This window comes from Thalassophryne amazonica, chromosome 20, assembly GCF_902500255.1.
Source record: "Thalassophryne amazonica chromosome 20, fThaAma1.1, whole genome shotgun sequence".
In the NCBI taxonomy this organism is placed as follows: Eukaryota; Metazoa; Chordata; class Actinopteri; order Batrachoidiformes; family Batrachoididae; genus Thalassophryne; species Thalassophryne amazonica.
The window spans coordinates 22,512,950-22,540,442 of NC_047122.1; the positions used below are offsets into that span (position 1 = coordinate 22,512,950).

General features: G+C 44.0%; 1 protein-coding gene across 1 annotated transcript in view; it reads right to left on the bottom strand.

The window, feature by feature from the left end:
* Positions 1-27,493, bottom strand: part of LOC117501468 (ectonucleotide pyrophosphatase/phosphodiesterase family member 3) — a 137,199-nt gene that overhangs the window by 54,584 nt on the left and 55,122 nt on the right. The window contains exons 12-16 of the mRNA XM_034160368.1: positions 15,236-15,344; positions 12,238-12,269; positions 10,064-10,173; positions 9,899-9,964; positions 9,655-9,727 (exon numbers count right to left, since the gene is read on the bottom strand). Of these exons, the coding sequence (XP_034016259.1) occupies positions 9,655-9,727; positions 9,899-9,964; positions 10,064-10,173; positions 12,238-12,269; positions 15,236-15,344 (390 nt within the window). The remainder of the gene's footprint in view (positions 1-9,654; positions 9,728-9,898; positions 9,965-10,063; positions 10,174-12,237; positions 12,270-15,235; positions 15,345-27,493) is intronic.

Sequence of the window (27,493 nt, forward strand, 5' to 3'; positions counted from 1 at the left end):
GTCAGCAGATGATCACTTTCGAGCTGTCGGTGAAGTGCCCCCACGACTGTGGAGTTGCTGAGTACACATGGAGCATGCCAGAGTGTCGGCTCCCCCCACAACACGTGTGCGTGTGTTTTGTACGCTCCTCCTGCTCCCCCTAACACGTGCGAGTCACTCTCATCTGATCACAGAATGACCCCTTGGCCTGTGCAATGAATGGATGGGGCGTGGCTGGCTTGTGAACGGCTGCTCTGGTCCTGGTCTTCACAGCTGCAGAACACGTACCGTGTTTTGACAGCACATGCATGTGTCTGCTTGCTGTCCTCATGTGGAAATACATAAAACATATATCGCTTTTGTGACGGGCTGGAGAGTGGGCACACGGCAACTGTCCCAGCTGAAATGGACGTCAGTTCATGTGGACATGCAGCAGGCGATCTGAATGTCACATCTGTCTGACAGGACACCCGTGTCCTGTGAGCAGCGCACTGCAGGACTATATGACAAGCCAACATTAAGACAAATACGCCACTTTCAGTCACGTATCAGCAGAAATACGCCATAACAAAAATAGTTTGCTCAGTTATCATGGCACTTTTTTTTTCCCTTTTTTTAAAAATACATTTATGTCCTTGTTGATTTCAAGCATTTTTCTGCACCTTTTATAGGACAGCGATGATAGCACAGTGGTAAACTTTCTGGCTGGCACCAGGGCTTTTGTACATTGCAGGTTCGAATCCCATGGGTGGCATGTATTTTTCTTTTTTTTTTCACAGCAGTTGCGCAATGTGGTTACACATACTCCAGCTGCTCGCACTGTGATCCACATGCAACGGTTCTGTGCACGCTTATGCATGACAGGAATTGTCTGTAGACCTCTGAGACAGGATTGTCTCCGAGTACAAATCTGGGGAAGGGTACAAAAACATTTCTGCTGCTATAAAGGTCCAATGGCACAGTGACTTCCATCATCTGTAAATGGAAAACTTTCAATTCCACCAAGACTCTTCCTAGAGCTGGTCACCCATCTAAACTGAGCGATCGGGGGAGAAGGACCTTAGTTAGGGAGGTGACCAAGAACCCGATGGTCACTCTGTCAGTGCTTCAGCATTTCTCTGTGGTGAGAGGAGAACCTACCAGAAGGACAACCATCTCTGCAGCAATCCACCAATCAGGCCTGTATGGTAGAGTGACCAGACAGAAGCCACTACTTAGTAAAAGGTACATGGCAGCCCACATTGAGTTTGAAGGACTCTTAGACCATGAGAAACAAAATTCTCTAGCCCGATGAGACAAAGTTTGAACTCTTTGGTGTGAATGCCAGGCAAGAAACCAGGCACCATCCCTACAGCGAAGCATGGCGGTGGCAGCATCATGCTGTGGGTATGTTTTTCAACAGCAGGAACTGGGAGACTCGTCAGGATTGAGGGAAAGATGAATGCAGCAATGTACAGAGACATCCTGGATGAAAACCTGCTCCAGGGCGCTCTTGACCTCAGAGTGGGACAATGGTTCATCTTTCAACAGGACAATGACCCTAAACACACAGCCAAGATATCAAAGGAGTGGCTTCAGGACAACTCTGTGAATGTCCTTGAGTGACCCAGCCAGAGCCCAGACCTGAATCTGATTAACATCTCTGGAGAGATCTGAAAATGGCTGTGCACCGACGCTCCCCATCCAACCTGATGGAACTTGAGAGGTGCTGCAAAGAGGAATGGATGAAACTGCCCAAAGATCAGTGCACCAAGCTTGTAACATCATATTCAAGAAAACTTCAGGCTGTAATTGCTGCCAAAGGTGCATCAACAAAGTATTGAGCAAAGGGTCTGAATACTTATGTATATGTGATTTGATGTTTAGTTTTTTTATTTTTAATAAATTTGCAAAACTTAAGAAATAAAACCTTTTTTCATGTTGTCATTATGGGGTGTTGGAAGTCAAATTTTGATGGAAAAATAAATTTACTCCATTTTCGAATAAGGCATGAAAAAATATGGCAAACGTGAAGTGCTGTGAATACTTTATGGAAGCACTGTACATGCAGACACATGCACACATCCAATGATAGCGCTGTCGCTTGAGGGTGATAATGTTTCTTTGTTGTGTCATGGCAAATCAGCTTCATTAACTGTTCCAGCAGAATGTGAGATAAAGAACAAAAGCTAAACAAATGGTCATCTTCAAATCCACTGACTGTGCTTCTCCTGAATGAGGGTGATTTACCCTGACGGCGTTTTTACTTTTTACTGACTTATAAATGGTTCCTGGAAGTCATCACAAGCATTTAGTCTGAATAGAAACCTTCAGAGTTACGCTGACTCTGAAGTGCCAGTGGGGGCGATGTTTCACCTGTGGGCCTTGGGAAGATTGCACTGACTGAGGTGGGTGGAGCTTCTGTGACATTACATCTGTTTGCCTGTGTGCGTGATAAGGAGTAATCGGGAGTAATTATGAAACTGGTTTGGATCCATCATGTCCTGTTCCAGTTAGTCACATCACAATCCACCGACATCAACAAATGTCAAAGTTCAGCAAATGTATCAAAGCACAATGTGCCAATTAAATTTTTACACCACAAGCAAATCTTCTGACATCCACGGATCCTTAACAAAAACAAAAAATGGATTTATTTATTTTTAATTGCTGAGATTTGTGACTCATGGAAAACCTTGCTCCATTCAGCTTAGAGAGATCTGTTTGGTTTATTTATTGGGCAAATTGTTGCTGTGGTTTGTCATTTAAGATCGTCATAAAAACAGTAATAGTGATTTAACAACTTCTCACTGCAGACACGCAAACACTGTGTCTGATTTATATCACGACAAATTTCTAAAGTCCAGGAGCCTCATGTACAACGACTTGCATGGATTTCCTACTGAAACATGGCATATGCCAATACCCAGCAACTGGCGTAAGCACAAATCCAAGCAAATATCCAGATGTATCAAAGTGTGCATACGCATGATCCAAGCATGTTCCGTTTGTACATCCCACTGTACATGGAATTGAGCACACATGCAGACAGACCAAGCTCCTCCCTGTCTCCATCTGAATATGCAAATTTATTTAGTTTGGTTGGATCATGTTGACGGCACAATAAGTGTGGAGTGTGTTTGATGACTTCCGCCATTGTTTCTGTGTTGTCGTGTGTAAAAAGTAAAGCACTTGGTGAAGCAATGTGCAGAAACAACGAAAGCTGTGGCTCGGTCGCTGTTCTCCCACACAGCTTGCCGCAATGTAAAACAAAAATGAAATAAGAGCGTCTGTGTGTGTAAATGCAGAGGCTCAGAGCAGTGCACACACACACTCAAGGTTGGGTAGGATTACTTTGAAATGGAATACATGTGGATTACATGTATGCATGTACATACATTTGGATTACTTGTAATCTGATTACTTTTGGATTACATTTCAAAGTAATCCTACCCAACCTTGCACACACTAAAGTAAAAAGATATTAGGTGCGTGGTGGCTGACAGTGTGCAACATTCACATATTACACACGTTTTATTGACAACTACTGAACACAGGGAGACAATTGGGGCTTGTTAAGAAGCTCTGTAGCTTCACTGTCAAGGAAAAAGAAAAACACATTAATAATAATAACAAAAACATATCTGAATGTTCGCATGCCCAAATATGCCCATGCTGGTTATCATTAGGAAACAATTACACCAAATAAACTATTTAATCACCAAGCAGCGCCCCATTGCACACCATGCCAGCCTCCAGCCTGTTCCCAACTCAATGCATTTGTGCATCACATATGAGATGTACATTGATGGAATTAAAATGTTTCCTATTAACAAAAACAAATTCATCATGTGGTGGTGCCTTTATAGCAATATGTGTGCAGTCAATAGCTCTGATTACATTAGGGAAACTGGCCCTCACTGCAAATTGCGTTTTAATGTTGGAATGTGATGTACCTGGTTGAAATTCGGATGATTGAGAGCCGCATGGCAATCTCAAGGTTGACTGGCACACTCCTGACTGATCAGCCAGCTCCTGCTGTAATGCTCCTGTCACCAGGAAGCCCAGTGTGGTCAGAACCGGTGTGGGAACAGACAACCCCTGGCTCCTCACTGTATTGCGCTCTTGGGCCGGCCGCAGTTCTGCGCACAACTCCAGTAACAGCGGAATTGATAATCAAAATCTGCTCATCAGCCAACTACTGTCATTTGCAAGTAAACCCTCGCATTACCTGAGTACACGCTCAGGTCGGATTGCACCATTTGCAAGGTCCTCCAACAACGCTAACACAGACATGGTTAGTGCCATTTTACACATCACTTTGTGCATGGTTTTAAATCCACCCATATACATAACTGCAAACACGTGGGTGTGTTAATGTTCATAAGCGTGTCTCTGGTGTGCACATCACTCTGATGACTTTTTGTTTTCACACTATTAACGGTTCCCAGCATCACCTCTACATGTCTCCAGTGGAACAATAGCTGTAGAAACGTGCGTACGCCAGCCCTGATTTTTGAGTAGCACACCACACATTTTCCACAGTCATTTCACTTTGCTACATCTGAACATTAGTGTGGAGACGGTCGTATGCACGGTTTTTGTGCGTACACAACCTTTTTACATGAGGCCGCTAGTGTTTTGTTCCCTAGCTGTTCAGAAAAAAAAACCCTCCACTGAGTTGATTTTAATTATTTTATCATCTCACTCACTGTTTGCAGTCAGTGAAAAGACCCTCTGGTGTCATCGTGATCATTAGAGGCATCATTAAGAGGGCTTTATGTTGTCTGCACTCAAAAAATAAAAAGTCAGGTTGGTCAAATTCCCACTGAGAAATTTCAGACAGAAACTTTGTCACTTAAAAAAAATAAATTCTATTAACCTGAATATCATTTTTATGATTTTTTTTTAATGGATTTTCTCTCAACAACAACTGTAGTTGTAAATATAAATTATATATACATAATATAAATTATGAATTCAGATAAAACATAATGGAATATTATATTTATCTGAATCTGTCTGAACAATTCTGGAGAGATCTGAAAAATGGCTGTGCATCAACACTCCCCATCCAACAACTCTGTCCAAGATAGATGCACAAGCTTGTGGCATCATATTCAAGAAGACTTGAGGCTATAATTGCTACCAAAGCTGCATCAACAAAGTATTGCGTAAAGGGTCTAAAATACTTATGTCCTTGCGATTTGATGCTTCGTTTTTTTATTTTTAATAAATTAGCAAAACTTAAGAAAAAAAAAACCTTTTGCTGTTGTCATTATGGGGTGTTGTAAGTTGAATTTTGAGGGAAAAATAAATTACTCCATTTTTGAATAAGGCATGACAAAATATGGGAAACATGAAGTGCTGTGAATACTTCGTGGGTGCACCGTACATGCAGACACATGCACATATCTGGTGAGGAGGCTGAAATGATAGCGCTGTCGCTTGGAGGGTGATAATGTTTTCTTTGTTGTGTCATGGCAAATTCAGTTTCATTTACTGTTCCAACAAATGTGAGATAAAGAACAAAAGCTAAACAAACAGTCATCTTCAAATCCCACTGACTGTGCTTCTCCTGAATGAGGGTGATTTCCCCTGATGGCTGTTTTACTTTTATCTGACTTTATAAATGGTTCCTGGAAGTCGTCACTGAAGCATTTAGTCTCAACAGAAACCTTCAGAGTTACGCTGACCCTGAAGTGCCAGTGGGGGCAATGTTTGACCTGTGGGCCTTGGTGGGAGGGTCGCACTGACAGAAGTGGGTGGAGCTTCTGTGACATTACATCTGTTTGTCTGTATGCGTGATAAGGAGTAATTATGAAACTGGTTTGGATCCATCGTGTCCTGTTACAGTCATATCACAATCCACCGACATCAACAAATGTCAAAGTTCAGCAAATGCATGGAAGCACAATGTGCTAATTTAATTTTTACACCACAAGCAAATATTCTGACTTCCACGAAATCTTAAAAAAAGTATTTATTAATTTTTAATTTGTGATTAATGTAAAACTTTTCTCTATTCAGCTTTGAGAGATCTGTCTGGTTTATTTATTGGGCGAATTATTGCTGTGGTTTGTACTTAAAGCTCGTCATAAAAACAGTAATAGTGATTTAACAACTTCTCACTGCAGATACACAAACAGTGTGTCTGATTTATATCACGAAAAAGTTCTAAAGTCCAGGAGCCTCATGTACAACGACTTGCATGGATTTCCTACTGAAACACGGCGTACACCAAAAGCCAGCAAGTGGTGTAAGCACAAAAATATCCAGATGTTGTCATGATTTGCCACCGCTCAGTCCTTGATCGTTATGTTTTTCTGTCAGTCTGTCTTTATTGATTTCTTTTGTCTGCTTTTTTGATCATCGGTTATTTTACTTTTGTCACAGTTTGTTGTTTCTGTTTTCCACTCACTATAGCCACATGTTCAATCAATCAATCGATTTTTTTATATAGCGCCAAATCACAACAAACAGTTGCCCCAAGGCGCTTTATATTGTAATGCAAGGCATGTTGAGTTCCATTCTCTTTAGTCTTTGATCCACTGTCTTTGATTTTTTTTTTGTATTTTAATATTGTTAGTTTATGTTTTGTAGTTGTTTCATAGTCATGTCCATGCTGTCACTGCACTACCTCGTCTGTCCCTTCTCATCTCAGTTCTCATGTTTTCACACCCAGTTTCATTTGTATCACTGTCACGTCCTCTGATCACTTCACATCCTAATTAACCCACTGTGTATTTAAGCCCTGCAAGTTTTGTTTTCAGTTGCTTTTTCGTTGAGGTCCTCGAACAATGCTAACACAGGCATTGTTAGTGCCATTTTCCTTATTACTTTGCGCATGCTTTTATATCCACCCATATAACTGCAAACACGGGGTGTGCTAATTGTTCATCGGTGTGTCTCTGCTGTGCACATCACTCTGATGACTTCATGTTTTCACACTATTAACAGTGTCCCAGCATCACCTCTGTGTGTCAGCAGTCGAACAATAGCTGTAGAAACGTATGCACACCAACCTGGATTGGTGCACCGCCCATTTCCACGGTCATTTCACTTTTCATATATCTGAAGAGACGGACACGCTCCACATTTTTGTGTATGAACGCCTTGTACATGAGGCCCCAGCTGTTTTGTTCCATAGCTGTTGACAAATAAAAACTCCACTCAGTTGATTTTAATTATTTTATCATCTCACTCACTGTTTTTAGTCAGTGAAAAGACTCCCCGGCAGGGGCGCAGGTTTGCATATGGACCATAGGGACAAGTCACAACCATTATTTTGGGATGGCAAAATAGTCCCTACCAATATTTAGCATTTTTGTTTATATAACAAAATCATTCACTATTTTTTTGCGAACTCGATACTATAATTTAGTCGTCACGTTTTGTGTTTTCGACGTGCCAGTGACAGGGTTACCCATGTTGCAATTTCATTGGCTCACGTTCTTCTCACATGGACGTAACAAAGCTCATCTCCTGGCAGGCAGTGCTTCATTTGTAAAGTGGGAGGTCCCGGAGCGCAGAGGATGGGTGGCTCCGGTGCAGTGTTGCCAGATGTACGATAATTATCGTATTGTACGATAGTTTTGCCCTCTGTACGATGTACGATCAATAATGGGAAAAAATCCAAAATGTACGATAATTTCAGTTGTTGCCCAAACACGCATCTCTCTCTGACACCCAAGAATCATTTTGCAGGTGTTGCACTCAGGCGGCATCAAAGACACAACACACACAGGGCTGCTGCTGGCTTTGGGCTGCCGGGACAGTCATTTGAAAGCCCGCCCCTCCCCATACAAAGTAATGAGTTCCCATCCAATCTCTGCCCTGACAGGAAGATTCCCCAACCAACATCTTTTTTTTTTTTTAAACTTTATTTCAACAAATGCAACAACAAACGAACAAAATACAAGAGCAAAGAGATATACAAGAAAAATAAAAAAGTTAAAGTTCCTTATGGAGGTGTCAACATTTTTTCTGTGTTCAACAAAATCTGCACAAGTGGCCATGGCATCGGATGACGACAGCGACCTCGAGGTTGAATTCGACTCTTTCTAGTCTGGTAAAACACGTTTGTGTCCCTTCACAGAAAAAAAAAAAATCTTTCTAGTAGTGCGTTCTAGTTTCCCCATTACTATAATTACTGTTTAAAAATGTGACATAAAATTCTTTGGAAATAAAAAAAAAACACTAAAATAGCTACGTTGTATGCGTTTTGTTTGTGTACGATCATTTCTCCCAAAATACGATAATTTTGAGGTTTTGGTACGATAGTTTCATATTTCATATCTGGCAACACTGCTCCGGTGCAGAAAAACAAGAAGGGCGGGGGGGGGGGGTTGCGAACAATGCTGTGCGCCACACTTAAAATAAACTGCACACACCTTCACAAATGACACTAACACCCTGCCTTTTCCTCAAAAATACTACATTTATGTTTGCTGTCTGTCTATGTACTTTTCTGTCACTTTTGCGCTCTTTTTCATACTTTTCCCTCGTTTCAAAAGTCACCGAACGCACTTTACCGTAATATATGCAACATATAGCATACTGTTGGAAAGCACGGGATCTTGGCTTGCTGTCAGTGTTAAATTTTTCAGAGTGAGGGCTTACATGAGAACTTACGGTAATGAGAATCAGCGGCGCACTAGTGTGAAACTTCCGTGTTTTTCCTCTGCGTTATGACATCACAGGCTTCGTTTGCCGTATACACCATATATATCATTGGAAATCCCTTTTTTTATTTTTTTATTAGGTTGCCAGATACCTACAACTGCATTATTGATGAAGAGAATAGATTATACATCTTGGTTGCAAAAACTTTTTTTTTTTTTGTTAGCTCCACAAGTATTTTTTGTTGTCTTGTTCTCTCAGGTGTAGGCCTATAGAATAGATTTGTGATTGTGATTTTGGGTGCAATTTTGTTATTTAAGCTATTTGTTTGTTTGCCTACATGCTTAATATTGTAAATAAAGTGTTAAATTATTCAGCATTATGTCGTCATATGTTATGTATTATGCTGTACTTGTGCATCTAATGGTATGAGTGGGTTAGGGGGTGGTGGGGGTGGGGGGGGGGGGGGGGGGGGGGGGGGGGTGGTATTGTCCCTACCAAAGCTGAGACCAAGCCTACGCCCTTGCTCCCCGGTGTCATTGATGATCATTAGAGCATCATTAAGAAGGCTGACGGCTTTATATTGAGTGTACTCAAAAACGAAAAAATTCAGGTTGGTCAAATTCCCACTGAGAGATTTCAGACAGAGAAAATTCAAGCTAAGATCAAAGAATCAATTCTACTTTTAGTTTGTCACCTCATAAAAATAAATTCTAATAACCTGATATAATTTTTTTTATGTATAATTTATTTATGGATTTTCACAAACAGTAATGACAACAACAGTAGCTATAAATATAAATGATACAGTATATACATAATTCTAAATGATGAATTCAGGTAAAAAGATAATGTAATTATAATTATTTTTTATCTGAATTTAAATCCAAAATCTGAATTGTAATTTTACAGTCAATTAAGAGTCAAATTAAAACTCACCTTTTGAATAAACCCAGTGGGATGTTTAGATCTGAAATAAATTCTGAGTTTATTCAAAATCAGATGGTTTCAACATTTTTTTCTTCCATAACAAAGATGGTTGATTTTTTTTTTTTTTAGGGTCAGGTGACCTACCCCTCCGCTGAGAGGACCGAACTTGTGTCCGGATTTGTCCGGCTCCTCCAGGTACAACGTGTAGAAATCTGGTCTGGATGGAAAAACAATTTTTATTTATGATTTAAATGTGAAACTGCTATAGAATAAAAGAGGAAAAGTGCGATGAATTAAAAAAATCAGGAACTCAGTTGGTATTTTTTTTCAACCAAAGTGTTTATGTTGACTCTGGCTTTGATTGAACTTTTTCCGGGATGGAACCAACCTTTGGTCATCAGGCAGCTGCAGCCACTTCAGCAAAGTGAAAACTCTTTCTTCAAACGGCACTTTGCTGGGAAAAAAGTGAATAAATAAATGAGACATGGAAGAACGAAGCAGACAGATCGGCTCTGAATAAAAAACAAATCGTGCTGTTTGATGATGTTCTAACCCGTTGTACGGCACACAGAGGTCAGGGAAACTCCCATTGATCTTCACGTCTGATCCCGGCCAGAAATAAGTGCCGGACTTCAGCCCCTGGTATCGGGCGGTGTGCCAGATCTACAAACACAGATGGGAGAGGCAACAGACACTGAATCCTTCACCAACCAAGACCAGTTTACACATTCTGCATTACAGCTTTCAAGTTAAGTGGGTTTTTTGGTCTGGGGTTCCACTCTTCTGAAGATCTCTCAAAGAATCTGAGCATCAAATGAGTTAAACCCATGTTTATCTAAAGACATGAAAAATACACTCTGCACATCATCAGAGTAACACCCCTGTCAACATACGCTGATTGAGGCTGAATGGCATCAGAATAACACATCCAGCCACAGTCAGGAAGTATTGAGGTGCGATCTGTAGACGGACGGACGGCAGTCTGTGAGCATCTACATAGTTGGTCCCATTCGTTCGGCTGTCTCGAGTGTGTTGCACAGTTAAAATCACTTGAGATGGGATGTATGTGGCATGCATTCATCATGTGTAGTGGGTGTAAACAGCGTGCAATCAAACCGAAAGCACCATGTGCCGCTGCACAGCACACGCTGCTGCAGATCTGAACAGGTGGTTATATCCATAATAGACCTTACAGTACAAATAATTTCCAGTCCTTCCCATAGGTGACATAAATAATGTGAAATATTGTGCCTATCATATCTGTGGCACCACGGGCAGGTGCGCCTCTCCGTGGTTTCATGCGCAGTAATGCATCACTGCATGCGTCAGAGGTTCGGAGCTGAACGTATCTCACCGCTGTAATATACATATTATTACTTGATCGTCATTTAAACTCTGTAGGAGGTGTGGCGTGGAACTGTATCGCCGGGCCATGACAACATTATTAAACATGAAACTCACCTCCAGCACGGAGCCAGGATCGTTTCACAGTGCAGAGCGCACAGGATTCAGAACCACAGCCTGTGGTGAAAAGCCTCTCACCCAGCTGCTGTGTGCAGCAAATAACCATGGCAAAATAAATCCCATGTGATAATCTAACCGGATGTGCACTGTGAAGAAGTGAGCAAAAACAAGAACAAAAAAGAAATTAAAGTTCACTGCAAAGCCGCCGTCTAACAAATGATGGGAAAGCTTGGCCCACTACCAGCAAACTTTCAGGTGTCCAGTACACTCATGCTTCAACATGACTGAATGTTGTGAGTCAGCTGACCTTTTGGCCACGAGTGTAAAGGAATTTAATTGTCTAGTTTAAGAAAGAGTTCATGAATGAATGAATTTAGATAGACAGATAAACTTTATTGATTTCACAGAGGAGAAATTCACATATTACGTCAGCTCTTAAGAAAAACACAAGGGGTGCAAGTACAGGAAATGTTCATTGAACAGTGGTGCAAGGATAAGCAATGAATAATACTTGTGACAGTACAAGACATAAGAAATGGGGTGATCTCAGAATGCAGACTGACTCAGCGGGTGTCTCAGACTGCAGACTGACTCAGGGGGTGTATCTCAGAATGTGGACTGACTCAGCGGGTGTATCTCAGAATGCGGACTGACTCAGTGGGTGTGTCTCAGACTGCAGACTGACTCAGCGGGTGTGTCTCAGACTGCAGACTGACTCAGCGGGTGTGTCTCAGACTGCAGACTGACTCAGGGGTGTGTCTCAGAGTGCAGACTGACTCAGCGGGTGTGTCTCAGAATGTGGACTGACTCAGGGGGTGCGTCTCAGACTGCAGACTGACTCAGGGGGTGTATCTCAGAATGCAGACTGACTCAGGGGTGTGTCTCAGACTGCAGACTGACTCAGCGGGTGTGTCTCAGAGTGCAGACTGACTCAGTGGGCGCGTCTCAGAGCGTGTCTCAGAATGCAGACTAACTCAGTGGGTGTGTCACAAAGTGCATAACACAACAAACTAATTTTGCTGAGTGTAACTCTGTTAATTACATGCAGCATAGTTAAAAAAGAAGAATGTAAAAGACAAAATCATCTTTAAACTCAGTTAAAATAAAAATGTGCAGATCATCCAATCATAATAAGCTTGTTCCTGATATCTGAGCATCTGCTGATGAGGGAAACAGAACACACAACCTTCTGCATTCCTCTGTCAGTTGGCAAGCAATGAAACGCAACACTGACCATGTTCCGTCTGAACTTTAAATACTCACCGCCATGTTCGCCACGAGTTCAGCTGAGTTCACTACAGAGAGAAAAATTAAAAAGGCACAGTTAGGATTTGGCTCAGTGTCTCGACGATAACAGGAATGTGATTATAGTTGAGCCGTGAACAGACCGCCTGCTGGGGACGAGGCACCGAGCTGAAAAACAAGCTTTACTGTAGAAATGATCCAAACAGTTCTGCTTCAGGTGACAGGAGGTTTGGTTTGGACACAAATGCAAGACTCACAAACGCAGCTCTGGTTGACAAACTTTAGTGGTATGACAGGCAGTGGTCGGTATACAGGTAGACAGTCCAGAAAACACAACAGCAGCAGTATTAGTAACATCAGGCTTAATCGTGGTCGGAACAAACGGGCAGGAGGTCGGAATAACTTTGAGGCAGGCAGGACTATGGAACACGAACGAGAGCTGGAAAGAAGGCACAGGGCGCATCAATCTGGCAAAGAAACAAAGCAGAATGAGCAGTATATATGCACCCCAGCGACGAGCTGCAAATTGAACACGGAAAGCACTAGAAGGGGGGCGTGACCAGGGAGGAGAGAGAGACAGATACGCCCACCATTAAGAAAGACAGAAAGACCCAAACAGAAAAGCATCCAACAAGGAGAAACAAAAAAGAGAAGACAGCCTACAAACAAAAACAGGCTACTACCAAGAAATAAAAGCAGATCAAACACACCCCTGACATCAGGTATATGTTTGAGCTCATCTGAAAGCCACCCAAAATGTCTGGAAACTGAAAGACCATCCGACGGTCTCCAATGCTGTTGCACCTGTTTTTCTTGAAACGCTGTCAAAACTCCTTGTCTGCATGTATTTGTTTTATTTTTGTTTGATATATTCTCGGTCACATCCCAGTGCCTGTTTATTTATTGCTTCCACACAACATGTCTCTCAGTGAGAATCGTCCCAGAAAATATAGAGAACTATCGTTTGTGTTCTCCTTTTTTCTGGTGCGTAAAGCAGAATAACTGGACTTTTACATCTCAACTCACACACTGTGTTTTGATTCTTGGCTCTGATGCGTCCGAATGGTCCCTCGATAACCCAGTAAGGACTGATGTCCCCCACCAGCTCCTGCAGTGCCTCTGTCCTGCTGCAGCTTATCTTCCATACCTGAAAAGAAAATAATAATCCCTCTCAAACACAGTCTGTGGTTTTCTTGGATGCTCTCTGGTCATTGTATCATCTTGATGGCACCTGCGTCCATATCTGTGGTAAAAAGTCGCCATGTTCTCAAAACTGAATAGATCATCTGTGCCGCAATCATTGAGGTTGAAACTACTTGAACCAGCTAATCAAGAGCAACCGTGACATTGCTGGGTGAAGTGGAGATGGAAGATAGGTTGTTCTTCATAAATGTCATGCACCCCTTAGGTCTTCATACAGAAAAACGTGAGTGTGAAGGTCTGAGCCTTTCAGTGATAGTGAGCAGATAAGTATGACTTTTGGCCAGAATTGTTCACTTGATGATACAAGCATCATATTTGGCATAAATGTTCTTCATAAATCAGTGTTTGAGAAAAAAGTGCTGGCTACTTGAAAGTCCAATATGGTGGTAGGGGTCAATGAAGACTTACACCAAAGTCAAAATTTAAAAATGCTCCAATCATATTGAAAGTTATACCACATTATTTATCTGATCATAACGATTCCAAAAGGTATAGTTGGACTATCTATGACTGAATGTTCTGGAGTTATGGGATAAAAACAGCAAGAATGGTGACAAAGGTCAGCTTCAGTTTGTACAGGGGTCAAAAGTTAAAGTTGCTCCAATTTTTGTAAAATGTGATGTAAATTATTGGTTGAGTTAATAGGGTTTTAAAATGGAATAGTTTGCACCATGTGTCATGCTTAGTTATCATGTTACAGGGTAACATACGTCACTTGCTGTAGAGTCCAATGTATGTCGACATTGTTTGACCTTTACTTTGCAAATCAAGCATTCAACACAGTCAAAACTATTACATTTATTAATGCTATTAATTCAACCAATAATTTGCATCACTTTTTACAAAAATTGGAGCAACTTTAACTTTTGACCCCTGTACAAACTGAAATTGACCTTTGTCATCATTCTTGCTGTTTTTACCCCATAACTCCATAACATTCAGTCATAGATAGTCCAAACTATACCTTTTTGGAATCTTTGTGATCAGACACATTATGTGGTATAGTTTCCAATATGATTAGAGCATTTTAAAATTTTGGCCCCTGTGTAATTCTTCATTGACCACTACCTGGCTGCTGTATTAGATTTTCAAGTGGCCAGCACTTTTTTTCCTCAAACACTGATTTATGAAGAACATTCATGCCAAATCTGATGCTTGTATTACCAAGTGAAGGATTGTTTCAGTTATCTGCTGAACTATGAACCCTCATGACCATTTGTTGGTGCATTTGTCATTTGTCTGCTCATTCTTTCAGAATGTGGCTTTGTCACCTGTCTGTTGCTACACTTCTGCCTTGTCAAAGTGGTTTTTCCTTTTGCTTATCAAACTGTGGCCTCAAAGGAAATGAATGCAATTCCCAAACGTGAGCAAAACTGACAGCTGGGTACTGATGTGAGTAACACAGACTGACAGTGACATGATTAGACAAGTTATTTGTGCAGGTCACGGGGGGTGAATTAGGAGACTTTCTTTGGGACTGATTTGCTCACAAAGAAATGCAACATGCCATGGAAAAAAAAACTTTGCTCCAAAAATTCTCTTCCAAACATGGAATGCATTGAAATGTGGATCATTGCGATGCATTTAGGAGTTAACAGGATATAACTTATAACAAAGGCCATTTTGCCCAGGAGTTCTGAAACTACAGTTGTGTGCACGACATGCGAGTAATTTAAAGATCAGGTTTTACACATACAATATGAAATACATGCAGTGCGTGCTGACTTATTTGTGCAAAAGCTTTTGCTGTGTGCACAAACACAAATCACTGTTAATCACTGTTTAGCTGTATGAAGGGTTTGTGATGTGTTACCGTGATCGGCCACGACGATAATGTTAATACAGCGGTGCAGACCAATTTGCTTCAGGCCGTTCATGAGATGTCGAATGATCCGGTCCACACCCTGGATTGCTGCTATCAGCTGCAGGAAACAAGCACATTCATGTGCTGGTAAATGTTCTCAATTGGTTTCTGCAGAAACAGAAAGATGCCTGCAGCTCCAAAAATGACTGATATCTACAGGAAATACAGGTTAATGTGATGGATACTGAAAGGCTGGAGATGATATCAAGTTATTTATGAGGTCATCGTTATTAATCTTTTGACATCAGATCTTTTTTTTTTTTTTTTTTTTTTGGTATTTCCACCTCATGAACAGGCTTTTGTGTGTTAGGAAAAAAAAAATTCAGACAAATGACTGAAACTCTATCTACCGTATTTTTATGGTGTTGCATTTAAATTTCAGTAGGGGGATTTGGATGCTTGAATTGCTCTGTCACTTTTATGAAATCATCACCAATCTTTTTATTACCCTGCTGAGTGTCTGTGGACAAGATAAATCAAAAAAGGCTGCATAAATTTCCTTCAAACTGAGTAAAAATATTAGTTGGGTTGATCTCTGGAGGTGATTAGATTTGTGGTTTGGTCAAAGGTCAAAGAAAGTATGGTTCAAATAACACCTTTTTTTTGTATGTCTCAACAACTGATGCCTAGATGGATGATGTAAAACACTGATATTTGCGATTGATTGGTATGACTGATTTCTAAAGAGTGTGCATTATCACTGTGCAGCTTTGATTATGCATTTTTACAGATGCATGAAAATTCAGTAAGGTATATCTTATATTATTTTCCATTTCTAAGGTGGAACTATGCTAGTATACTAAGGTATATCTAAATATCTAAAAAGGAAGAGTAAAATAGAAGAGTAGAAAAGAGTAGAGTAGAGCCACTTAGGTGCCTGGTCTTGAGAACCAGGGATGGTAGGTTGAAAAGCTGTTTTATCCCATGGGAACTTCCCTACCCACCCAAGTGGTTCAAGAAAAAAGTACATATAATAATAAATAATAAGACATAAGAAAGATAAGACATCATATATATAACTTATATTTAAATATTAAGGGTAATAAACAACATATACAATAAATATGGTACTATATAATATACAGGAGTAGGTATTAAAACCTAAATATTAATACAGGAGAAGATTGTAGTATAGGTAATTTAGTATGTAGACTAGTAGTAAAATTATAGTTAGTAGGCTACGCTATAAATCTGGTATTTTATTATAGAAACAGAAGCTATGATGTAATGTGTATTGGTATCTATCTAAAGTAGCTCTGCTAGCATACTATAGGAAAATAAAAGCATCATCTATATGCTATCAAATGGAAACCTAAGAACTAAGGTACTATATGTTGATATCTTTAAAAAGAACACATAAACTGATGAATCATTAAAAATCTACATCAAATAAAATTGTAAATAATGAAAATAAGCTAGTTATAGTTAAAAGAGCTAAATTAGCCGTTAATAAGCCAACCGTACCTAGCAAGCTAACAAGATAAACAAAAACGGTAATTAGTGTATAAAGCTACAATAATGGTATTAACAATACGGGCACTGTACTCATGCAGTGCCCGTAGGAAGTTTGTATTCCTATAGAAAATTGGGGGCTTAAGCAGATTTGTTATGGATGGTCGTATCGTATTATTATTTGAATATGGTGTTTCATATTGTTTAAAAAAATTGTTTTATTATCAATTATATGAAAATTAAAGGATTCCTATTAAACAGGCCATTGGAAGAGAGTCAGGCAAAACTGAACAGAACAGTTAGAATAAAAATCAGCAAATCAGTGCCCCACCTCTGGAATACAGTTTATTTAAACTTTGAACTCACAAAACATATAAGGTTTTATTCAGCTTATGTACTTAAGGAAACATTGGACAAATAGTGTGAAATTAGTTGGTATTATCCAAAAAACATATTTTAGCCAGCGTCCCCTCAGTGTTAAGTTCATCTCACAGAAGAAGTATTTGCTGGGATGTTGGCATTAAACGTTATTGTGAAACGGTTCGAGTAACATGAACTATCTGATGTTGTTTAACTTTGCTACCAGTACCATCAGCGAGCCACTCCATCTTGGGAGTACAGATGTTACAATGTTAATTAAAATAAAAGTTTAATGTCAAAATAAAGGTTTTGAAAATGAATCCACAAAATTGCATATAAAGGACGCACATCATTCTGCTAGTGCAAGCCATATCTGAAAACTGAGGTTGATCCGACAAACAGTCGGAGAGATATGCGAGCCACATACCCACACAGACACATTGTTTTATATATAGATGTGAAGTTCCTTCCACGAGCTGCTGCACATGCACTAGAAATGTTCGATTTGTAAATCTGCTTGGGCATTCTGCTGGTAAATTAGAGCACTGTGACTCTTTATTTGCCTCTAAGTGATATTTCAGATCATTGGAAGAGGCAATATTCTACAGAACCTCACAGTCTGAAAAAACATCTCATCTGCCAGCTTCAAATGAGATGACTGACTGCAGGCGTCAAACGTTTGGAAGAATGAGTTGTGTGCTTCACATAAGGTCATGATGTAATGCAAATGATTTCTCATGAAAGCTTTGTGATGTCACTGATCCTCTTTAGTTGTGTGAGTGGATGAGATGAATCAATGAGTGTGGGAAAGCAAAAGAGGTTGGAGGGGAAACTGAATGAATGAATCAAGGCTACTGATGCAGACATTCCAAGTAAATGTGTTAAAAACTATTGCCAGTCTTAATGTGTGATGTGCTTGTGACTAGACAGACAAGCAGGAGGCCAAAATTAGTTCATGTGGAGCAGCTGATGATAAAAGCTTCTCAGAAACTGAATGATGAGTTCAGGCAAGCTGGGAGATCAGAACAAAAAACCTCTTCATCCACCTCTGTCTCCATCATTTCCATTTGAGGGTGACTAACTCTGACTCGGGTCATCATCATCGTCAGGAGACAGAGCACTTACTGGGACTCTGCACTGTGTGGTTGCTTTGCTGCTGCATTTACGTCTCTGCGTATTTGACCTTTCTTTATTGTGATTTGTTTTAATTATTTTGTTATTGGTTGTTCAGCCAAAGCAGATGGTCACCCCTCTGAGTCTGGTCTGCTTAAGGTTTCTTCCACTAATTAAAAAATGCCTGAGGGAGTTTTTCCTGACCACTGTTGCTGGTGAGGCTAAACCTTTAACTCTTGGGGCAACTTCCATTGTCATTTGGCACTGTATAAATGAAATGAACAAGAACTGATTTATGGTTCTCTTTGTTTTGAGCTTCCTGTTGTGTGGGCCGCCAGAAGAGGAGGTACTGCTGGCCCACCACCAGAGGGCGCCCTGCCTGAAGTGCGGGCTTCAGAGGGCGCTGCCGCCACGGACACAGCCGGGAGTGACAGCTGTTACTCATTACTTCCTGACAGCTGTCACTCATTCTTCATCACCTCACTCCATAAAACCCAGACGTCATCTCCACTTCATCGCCGAGATATCGTACTTCATTGAAGCAGTACCAGATCCGACAGTCGGAGACGGTGATCACCTGGGAATTCGGGACTTGGCGGCTCCAGTATTCACCAGGCTCGGTGGTGGCGGAAATCGTGTGGTTCCGGCCCTTCTCAGGACAGACGTCTTCTATCCTCGAGCCTGCCCACACGTCACCTTTGTAATTTGACTGTAATCATATTCTGAGATTGTCTGTATATTCGTTGTGCACATTTCACAACATTAAATTGTTCCTTTTTTGCTCATCTATTGACCGTTCATTTGCGCCCCCTGTTGTGGGTCCGTGTCACTACACTTTCACAACAGGATATCTCGGCCAGCGTCATGGACTCCGAGGGGCGTCACCCGGCTGTTGAACGACCAATGGGAGAGCAGGGAGCGCAGGCGTCTGCAGGAGGCGTGATTGGTGAGCTGCAGCACATTCTCACCGCCTTTACGGCTCGGTTGGATCAAATGACTGAGCAAAACATCCTCCTGAACCGCAAGGTGGAGGCTCTCTCCGCACAGATGGCGGCGAGCGCTCAGGGCGCTGCTGCAGCTCGTCCTCCTGTCGACCCTGTGCAGGATATGAACGTTCCAGTGGTGGTTCAACAACCCCTCCCACCATCCCCTGAAGCATACATAAGCCCTCCTGAGCCGTACGGAGGTTGTGTGGAGACGTACGCGGACTTTCTCATGCAGTGTTCGCTCGTCTTCGCACAACGTCCCGTCATGTACGCGTCAGATGCTAGTAAAATACCTTATGTGATTGCTCTGCTTCGGGGTAAGGCACGCGCCTGGGCTACGGCGCTCTGGGAACAGAACTCACGGTTGTTATCAGCATACACTGGGTTTGTGGGGGAGTTCAGAACAGTGTTTGATCACCCTAACAGAGGAGAGACCGCTTCAACTGTGCTGCTGTCCATGAGACAGGGACGCGAGAGCGCAGCCGCTTATGCAGTCAACTTCCGCATCGCGGCTGCGAGGTCCGGCTGAATACGTTGCGCTCCACGCCGCCTTCATAACGGACTGTCGTTGGTTCTGAAGGAGCAGCTGGTAGCTAAGGAGGAACCGCGGGATTTAGATGGGCTTATCGATCTCGTTATACGGTTAGGACAATCGGTTTGGAGGAAACGCTGTCGGGAGCGAGGCGAAGGACGTGACCGGATACGCGCCGCCCCCTCTCCCTTCCGGGTTCGAAAAGGGACCGCCCTCCCCACGCTCCACAGCCGCAGCGCTTTGTGGGGGCAACAGCTCCCCCTGCTGACGTTGTTTAGGGAAACGCACAGGGCCAAAATGAGGAGGCTGATCCGCGGGGAGTGTTTTCTCTGCAGCTCAAAGGAGCACATACAGAAAAACTGCCCCAAACGGCCAAAACGACACACTCGCCCTTAGAGACTGGGCTAAGGGGTGGTCAAAAACATTCAGTGAGACACACACAGATTGCCACACGACTCCCAGTCACAATCCTGAGCGGGGATTTAACCCTTCAAGCCCCAGCACTGGTGGACACGGGTCAGAAGGGAATCTGCTAGACAGCAGATGGGCAAGGGAGGTAGGGCTCCCTCTGGTGGCGCTTCCTTCGCCATTGCAGGTGCGGGCACTAGATGGCACCCTCCTCCCTTTACTCACACACAAGACACAACCAGTAACTCTGGTGGTGTCTGGAAACCATCGGGAGGAGATTGAGTTTTTTGTACTCCTTCTACCTCCCGCGTGATTTGGGCATCCCATGGATGTTGAAGCACAATCCCCGGATTGATTGGCCGTCTGGGGTGGTGGTTCAGTGGAGCGAAACCTGCCATCGGGTGTGTTTAGGATCCTCGGTTCCTCCCGGTTTACAGGCTAAAGGAGGAGGTCAAAGTCCCTCCCAATCTGACGGCAGTGCCGGTTGAGTACCCACGATCTTGCTGACGTCTTCAGCAAGGATCTGGTACTCACCCTTCCCCCGCACCGTCCGTACGATTGTGCCATTGATTTGGTTCCAGGCGCTGAGTTCCCGTCAGCAGGCTGTACAACCTCTCACGACCTAAGCGCGAATCAATGGAGACCTACATCCGGGACTCATTAGCTGCCGGGCTGATCCGGAACTCCACCTCCCCGATGGGGGCATGTTTCTTCTTTGTGGGCAAGAAAGATGGCGGACTCTGTCCATGCATTGATTACAGGGGCTGAATGAGATTACGGTTCGCAATCGATACCCGTTGCCATTGTTGGATTCCATGTTCACCCCCCTGCATGGAGCCAAAATCTTTACTAAGCTGGATCTTAGAAATGCGTATCACCTGGTTCAGATCCGGAAGGGAGACGACTGGAAGACAGCATTTAACACCCCGTTAGGTCACTTTGAGTACCTGGTCATTGCCGTTCGGCCTCACCAACGCCCCCCGCGACGTTCCAAGCCTTGGTTAACGACGTCTTGCGGGACTTCCTGCACTGATTCGTCTTCGATATCTGGACGATATCTCATCTTTCTCCGGATCCTGAGACCCCATGTCCAGCATGTACGTCAGGTCTACTGGCAGCGGTTGTTAGAGAAACCGAATGTTTGTGAAGGGCGAGAAAGAGCGAGTTTCACCGCACGTCTTTGTCTTCCTGGGGTTTATCATCTCCTCTAACTCCGTCGCCCCTGATCCGGCCAAGTTGCGGCGGTGAGAGATTGGCCCAACCCAACAAGCCGTTAGGAAGCTGCCAACAGTTCTCGGCTTCGCTAATTTCTATAGGAGGTTCATTAAGGGATACAGTCAGGTAGTTAGCCCCCCTGACAGCCCCCTGACCTCTCAAAAGTCCCCTTCACCTGGTCGGATCGGTTTGCAATAGCCGCGTTCAAGGAGTTGAAACGACGGTTCTCTACTGCGCCAGTTTGGTTGCGGCCCGACCCCTAGCTGCCAGTTCATGGTTGAAGTGGACGCCTCTGACTCAGGATAGGAGCTGTGCTGTCCCAGAGCGGAGAGCACCGATAAGGTTCTTCACCCGTCGTGCCTACTTTTCTCGCAGGTTGACCCCGGCTGAACGGAACATGACGTCGGCATCGAGACTCCTTACGGTGAAGGAGGCTCTTGAGGAGTGGAGACCACCTGTTGGAGGGAGCGTCTGTGCCGTTCACGGTTTCACTGACCACGGAAACCGGAGTATATCAGGACCGCCAAGGGCTGAACCACAGGCAAGCCCGCTGGTCACTGTTCTTACGGGCGTTTTTACATTCCGGATCACCTATCGCCCCGGGACAAGAACACAGAGGCGGATGCCTTGTACCCGGGGTACACGAAGAGGAGGTCAAAACTGCACTGTCGGGATCCACCGGAGCCATCCTGCCGGAGTCCACTATCGTGGCCACCCTCACCTGGGACGTGGAGAAGACCGTCCGGGAGGCCCTGGCACGGAGCCCGGACCCAGGAACAGGTCAGAAGAACCGTTTATACGTCCCACCAGCCAGAGCTGCAGTCTTGGACTTCTGTCACGGTTCCAAGCTCTCCTGTCATGTAGGGGTGCGAAGGACCATGGCAGTTGTCCAGCAGCGCTTCTGGTGGGCGTCTATGGAGGCCGACGTCCGGGAGTATATCCAGGCCTGCACCACCTGTGCCAGGGGCAAGGCAGACCATAAAAGGTCCCAAGGACTTCTCCAGCCATTACTGGCTGCCTCATCGCCCCTGGTCCCACCATCGGCCTGGATTTCGTCACGGGCCTCCCGCCGTCCCCAGGGGCAACACCACCATCTTCACAATAGTGGACCGATTCTCCAAGGCGGCCCACTTCGTGGCCCCTCCGAAGCTCCCCAACAGCCAGGAGACAGCAGACCTCCTGGTCCACCACGTCGTCCGTCTGCATCGGATACCCACCGACATCGTCTCTGACCGTGGTCCCAGTTCTCCTCACACGTCTGGAGGAGCTTCTGCAGGGAACTGGGGGCCACCGTGAGTCTCTCGTCCGGGTACCATCCACAGACGAAACGGACAGGCAGAGCGGGCCAAACCAGGAACTGGAACAGGACCCTCCGATGCGTAACATCCGCGCACCCGACGGCCCTGGAGTAACATCTGGCCTGGATCGAGTATGCCACCGGCCTCTCCCCATTTGAGGTGTGTTTGGGGTACCAGCCCCCATTATGTTCACGTGGTGGAGGGACGAGGTCGGTGTGCCCTCGGTCCGGGCCCATCTCGGAGGGTGCCGTCGGGTGTGGCGAACCGCCTGTTCTACCTTGTTGAAAGCCCGGATGAGGGCAAGACCCATGCAGACCGCCGGCGGTCCCCCGGCCCCTGCATACCAGCCCGGGCAGGAGGTCTGTGGTTGTCAACGAAGGACCTCCCCCTACAAGTACAGTCTCCAAAATTGATGGACAGGTTCATCGGCCCCTTCCGTATCCTCAAAGTCCTCAGCCCTGCCGCGGTGAAGCTCCAGCTCCCAGCTTCATGCGGATCCACCCGGTCTTCATGTGTTCCAGGATCAAACCTCACCACACATCACCCCTCTGTGCTCCCGGTCTCCGGCGCCGCCTCCTGCCCGGATCATTGACGGGGAGCCGGCTTCGACAGTGCGCCGGCTCCTGGATGTCCGTCGAATGGGCCGGGGGGGTTCCAATATCTGGGCACGGGGAAGGGTCTGGACCCGAAGAACACTGGATCCGGCCCTCCCTGGCCGACTTCTACCGCCGACACCCGACAAACCTGGTCGGGCGCCAGGAGGCGCCCGTTGAGGGGGGGGGTCCTGTGTGGGGCCGCCAGAGAGGAAGGTACTGCTGGCCCCACACCAGAGGGCGCCCCTGCCTGAAGTGTGGGCTACAGGCTACGAGAGGGCGCTGCCGCCACGGACACAGCCGGGAGTGACAGCTGTTACTCATACTTCCTGACCGCTGTCACTCATTCTTCATCACCCTCACTCCATAAAACCAGACGTCATCTCCACTTCATCGCGAGATATCGTACTTCATTGAAGCCGTACCAGATCCGACAGTCAGAGACCGGTGATCACCTGGGAATTCGGGACATGGCGGCTCCAGTATTCACCAGGCTCGGTGGTGGCGGAAATCGTGTGGGTTCCGGCCCTTCTCAGGGACAGACGTCTTCTATCCTCGAGCCTGCCCACACGTCACATTTGTATTTGACTGTAATCATATTCTGAGATTGTCTGTAATATTCGTTGTGCACATTTCACAACATTTAAATTGTTCCTTTTTTGCTCATCTATTGACCGTTCATTTGCGCCCCCTGTTGTGGGTCCGTGTCACTACACTTTCACAACACTTCCCCCACAATTTACACAGCCAGTTAGATTCTAAAAATCAATATTGCACTGATCAATTTCATTTGTTCCACTAATGTGAAATATAATCTCAAATCATCTAAAAATACAGTGTGAAAAGAAAAAAAAAATTAAAACCTCGATCTTTAATACAAATAATATAAATAAATGAATAAATAAATTACAGATGTGAGCTGTGTTCCCATAAATTTTTCTCACACTGGAAACAGAATGTAGATCTTAAAGTCAGACAAAGAAAATAGAAATAAAATGCATCCAGAAAGTATTCATAGCGTTTCACGCGGCACATTCATTTGTTATGATACAGCCTTTTTCCCAAATGGATGAAAAAAAAATTTTTCCCCTCAAAATTCTACACACAAGACCCCCATAATGACAATGTGAAAAAGGTTTTTTGAAGTTTTTATAAATTTATTAACAATAAACAAAAGTAAGGGCCCCTTCACACATAATACGAATGTTGGTCGAATTACACATGAATTGCACATGAAGCAGGAAGTGTATTCAATACGTGTAAAAATCATAGCTGCATCCAATGCCTCGTACACGTGTCGCTATTGTCTCCAACACCTTGTACACCTGTTGCTACAAACTATTTGCGCACACCAGCCGGCCTGAAAGACAGAGTATGCCCTGTGAGAGCCATTTGATCCTTCTTGCAGCAGGTGTCGGCCCAAATTCCAGGTGATACACAAGAACATGTAACGCCACTCGCTGGCACTTAGAAAATGTGTGGCCAGTCGCGCTATTAGCATGAAAACAGTCAGCAGATGATCACTTTCGAGCTGTCGGTGAAGTGCCCCAACGACTGTGGAGTTGCTGAGTACACATGGGCATGCCAGAGTGTCGGCTCCCCCACAACACGTGTGCGTTGTGTTTTGTACGCTCCTCCTGCTCCCCCCCAACACAGTGCGAGTCACCTCTCATCTGATCACAGAATGACACCTTGGCCTGTGCAATGAATGGATGGGGCGTGGCTGGCTGTGAACGGCTGCTCTGGTCTGGTCTTCACAGCTGCAGAACCGTACCGTGTTTTGACAGACACATCGCATGTGTCTGCTTGCTGTCCTCATGTGAAATACATAAAAACATATATCGCTTTTGTGACGGGCTGGAGAGTGGGCACATCGGCAACTGTCCCAGCTGAAATGGACCGTCAGTTCATGTGGACATGCAGCAGGCGATCTGAATGTCACATCTGTCTGACAGGACACCCGTGTCCTGTGAGCAGCGCACTGCAGGACTATATGACAAGCCAACAGTACGACAAATACGCCACTTTCAGTCACGTATCAGCAGAAATACGCCATAACAAAAATAGTTTGCTCAGTTATCATGGCACTTTTTTTTCCCTTTTTTTAAAAATACATTTATGTCCTTGTTGATTTCAAGCATTTTTCTGCACCTTTATAGGACAGCGATGATAGCACAGTGGTAAACTTTCTGGCTGGCACCAGGGCTTTTGTACATTGCAGGTTCGAATCCCATGGGTGGCATGTATTTTTCTTTTTTTTTTCACAGCAGTTGCGCAATGTGGTTACACATACTCCAGCTGCTCGCACTGTGATCCCACTGTAACGGTTCTGTGCACGCTTATGCATGACAGGAATTGTCTGTAGACCTCTGAGACAGGATTGTCTCCGAGTACAAATCTGGGGAAGGGTACAAAAACATTTCTGCTGCTATAAAGGTCCCAATGGCACAGTGACTTCCATCATCTGTAAATGGAAAACTTTCAATTCCACCAAGACTCTTCCTAGAGCTGGTCACCCATCTAAACTGAGCGATCGGGGGAGAAGGACCTTAGTTAGGGAGGTGACCAAGAACCCGATGGTCACTCTGTCAGTGCTTCAGCATTTCTCTGTGGTGAGAGGAGAACTACCAGAAGGACAACCATCTCTGCAGCAATCCACCAATCAGGCCTGTATGGTAGAGTGACCAGACAGAAGCCACTACTTAGTAAAAGGTACATGGCAGCCACACTTGAGTTTGAAGGACTCTTAGACCATGAGAAACAAATTCTCTAGCCCGATGAGACAAAGTTTGAACTCTTTGGTGTGAATGCCAGGCAAGAAACCAGGCACCATCCCTACAGCGAAGCATGGCGGTGGCAGCATCATGCTGTGGGTATGTTTTTCAACAGCAGGAACTGGGAGACTCGTCAGGATGAGGGAAGATGAATGCAGCAATGTACAGAGACATCCTGGATGAAAACCTGCTCCAGAGCGCTCTTGACCTCAGAGTGGGACAATGGTTCATCTTTCAACAGGACAATGGACCCTAAACACACAGCCAAGATATCAAAGGCAGTGGCTTCAGGACAACTCTGTGAATGTCCTTGAGTGACCCAGCCAGAGCCCAGACCTGAATCTGATTAAACATCTCTGGAGAGATCTGAAAATGGCTGTGCACCGACGCTCCCCATCCAACCTGATGGAACTTGAGAGGTGCTGCAAAGAGGAATGGATGAAACTGCCCAAAGATCAGTGCACCAAGCTGTAACCTCATATTCAAGAAAACTTCAGGCTGTAATTGCTGCCAAAGGTGCATCAACAAAGTATTGAGCAAAGGGTTCTGAATACTTATGTATATGTGATTTGATGTTTAGTTTTTTTATTTTTAATAAATTTGCAAAACTTAAGAAATAAAACTTTTTTCATGTTGTCATTATGGGGGTTGGAATGTCAAATTTTGATGGAAAATAAATTTACTCCATTTTCGAATAAGGCATGAAAAAATATGGCAACGTGAAGTGCTGTGAATACTTTATGGAAAGCAATGTACATGCATGACACATGCACCCATCCAATGATACGCTGTCGCTTGGAGGGTGATAATGTTTTCTTTGTTGTGTCATGGCAAATTCAGCTTCATTAACTGTATCCAGCAAGAAATGTGAGATAACGAACAAAAGCTAAACAAATGGTCATCTTCAAATCCCACTGACTGTCGCTTCTCCTGAATGAGGGTGATTTACCCCTGACGGCCGTTTTTACTGTTTTATCTGACTTATAAATGGTTCCTGGAAGTCATCACAAGCATTTTAGTCTGAATAGAAACCTCAGAGTTAAGCTGACTCTGAAGTGCCAGGTGGGGGACGATGTTTCACCTGTGGGCTTGGGAAGATTGCACGACTGAGGTGGGTGGAGCTTCTGTGACATTACATCTGTTTGCCTGTGTGCGTGATAAGGAGTAATCGGGAGTAATTATGAAACTGGTTTGGATCCATCATGTCCTGTTCCAGTTAGTCACATCACAATCCACCGACATCAACAAATGTCAAAGTTCAGCAAATGTATCAAAGCACAATGTGCCAATTAAATTTTTACACCACAAGCAAATCTCTGACATCCACGGATCCTTAACAAAAACAAAAAATGGATTTATTTATTTTTTAATTGCTGAGATTGTTGACTCATGGAAAACCTTGCTCCATTCAGCTTAGACGAGATCTGTTTTGGTTTATTTATTGGGCAAATTGTTGCTGTGGTTTGTCATTTAAGA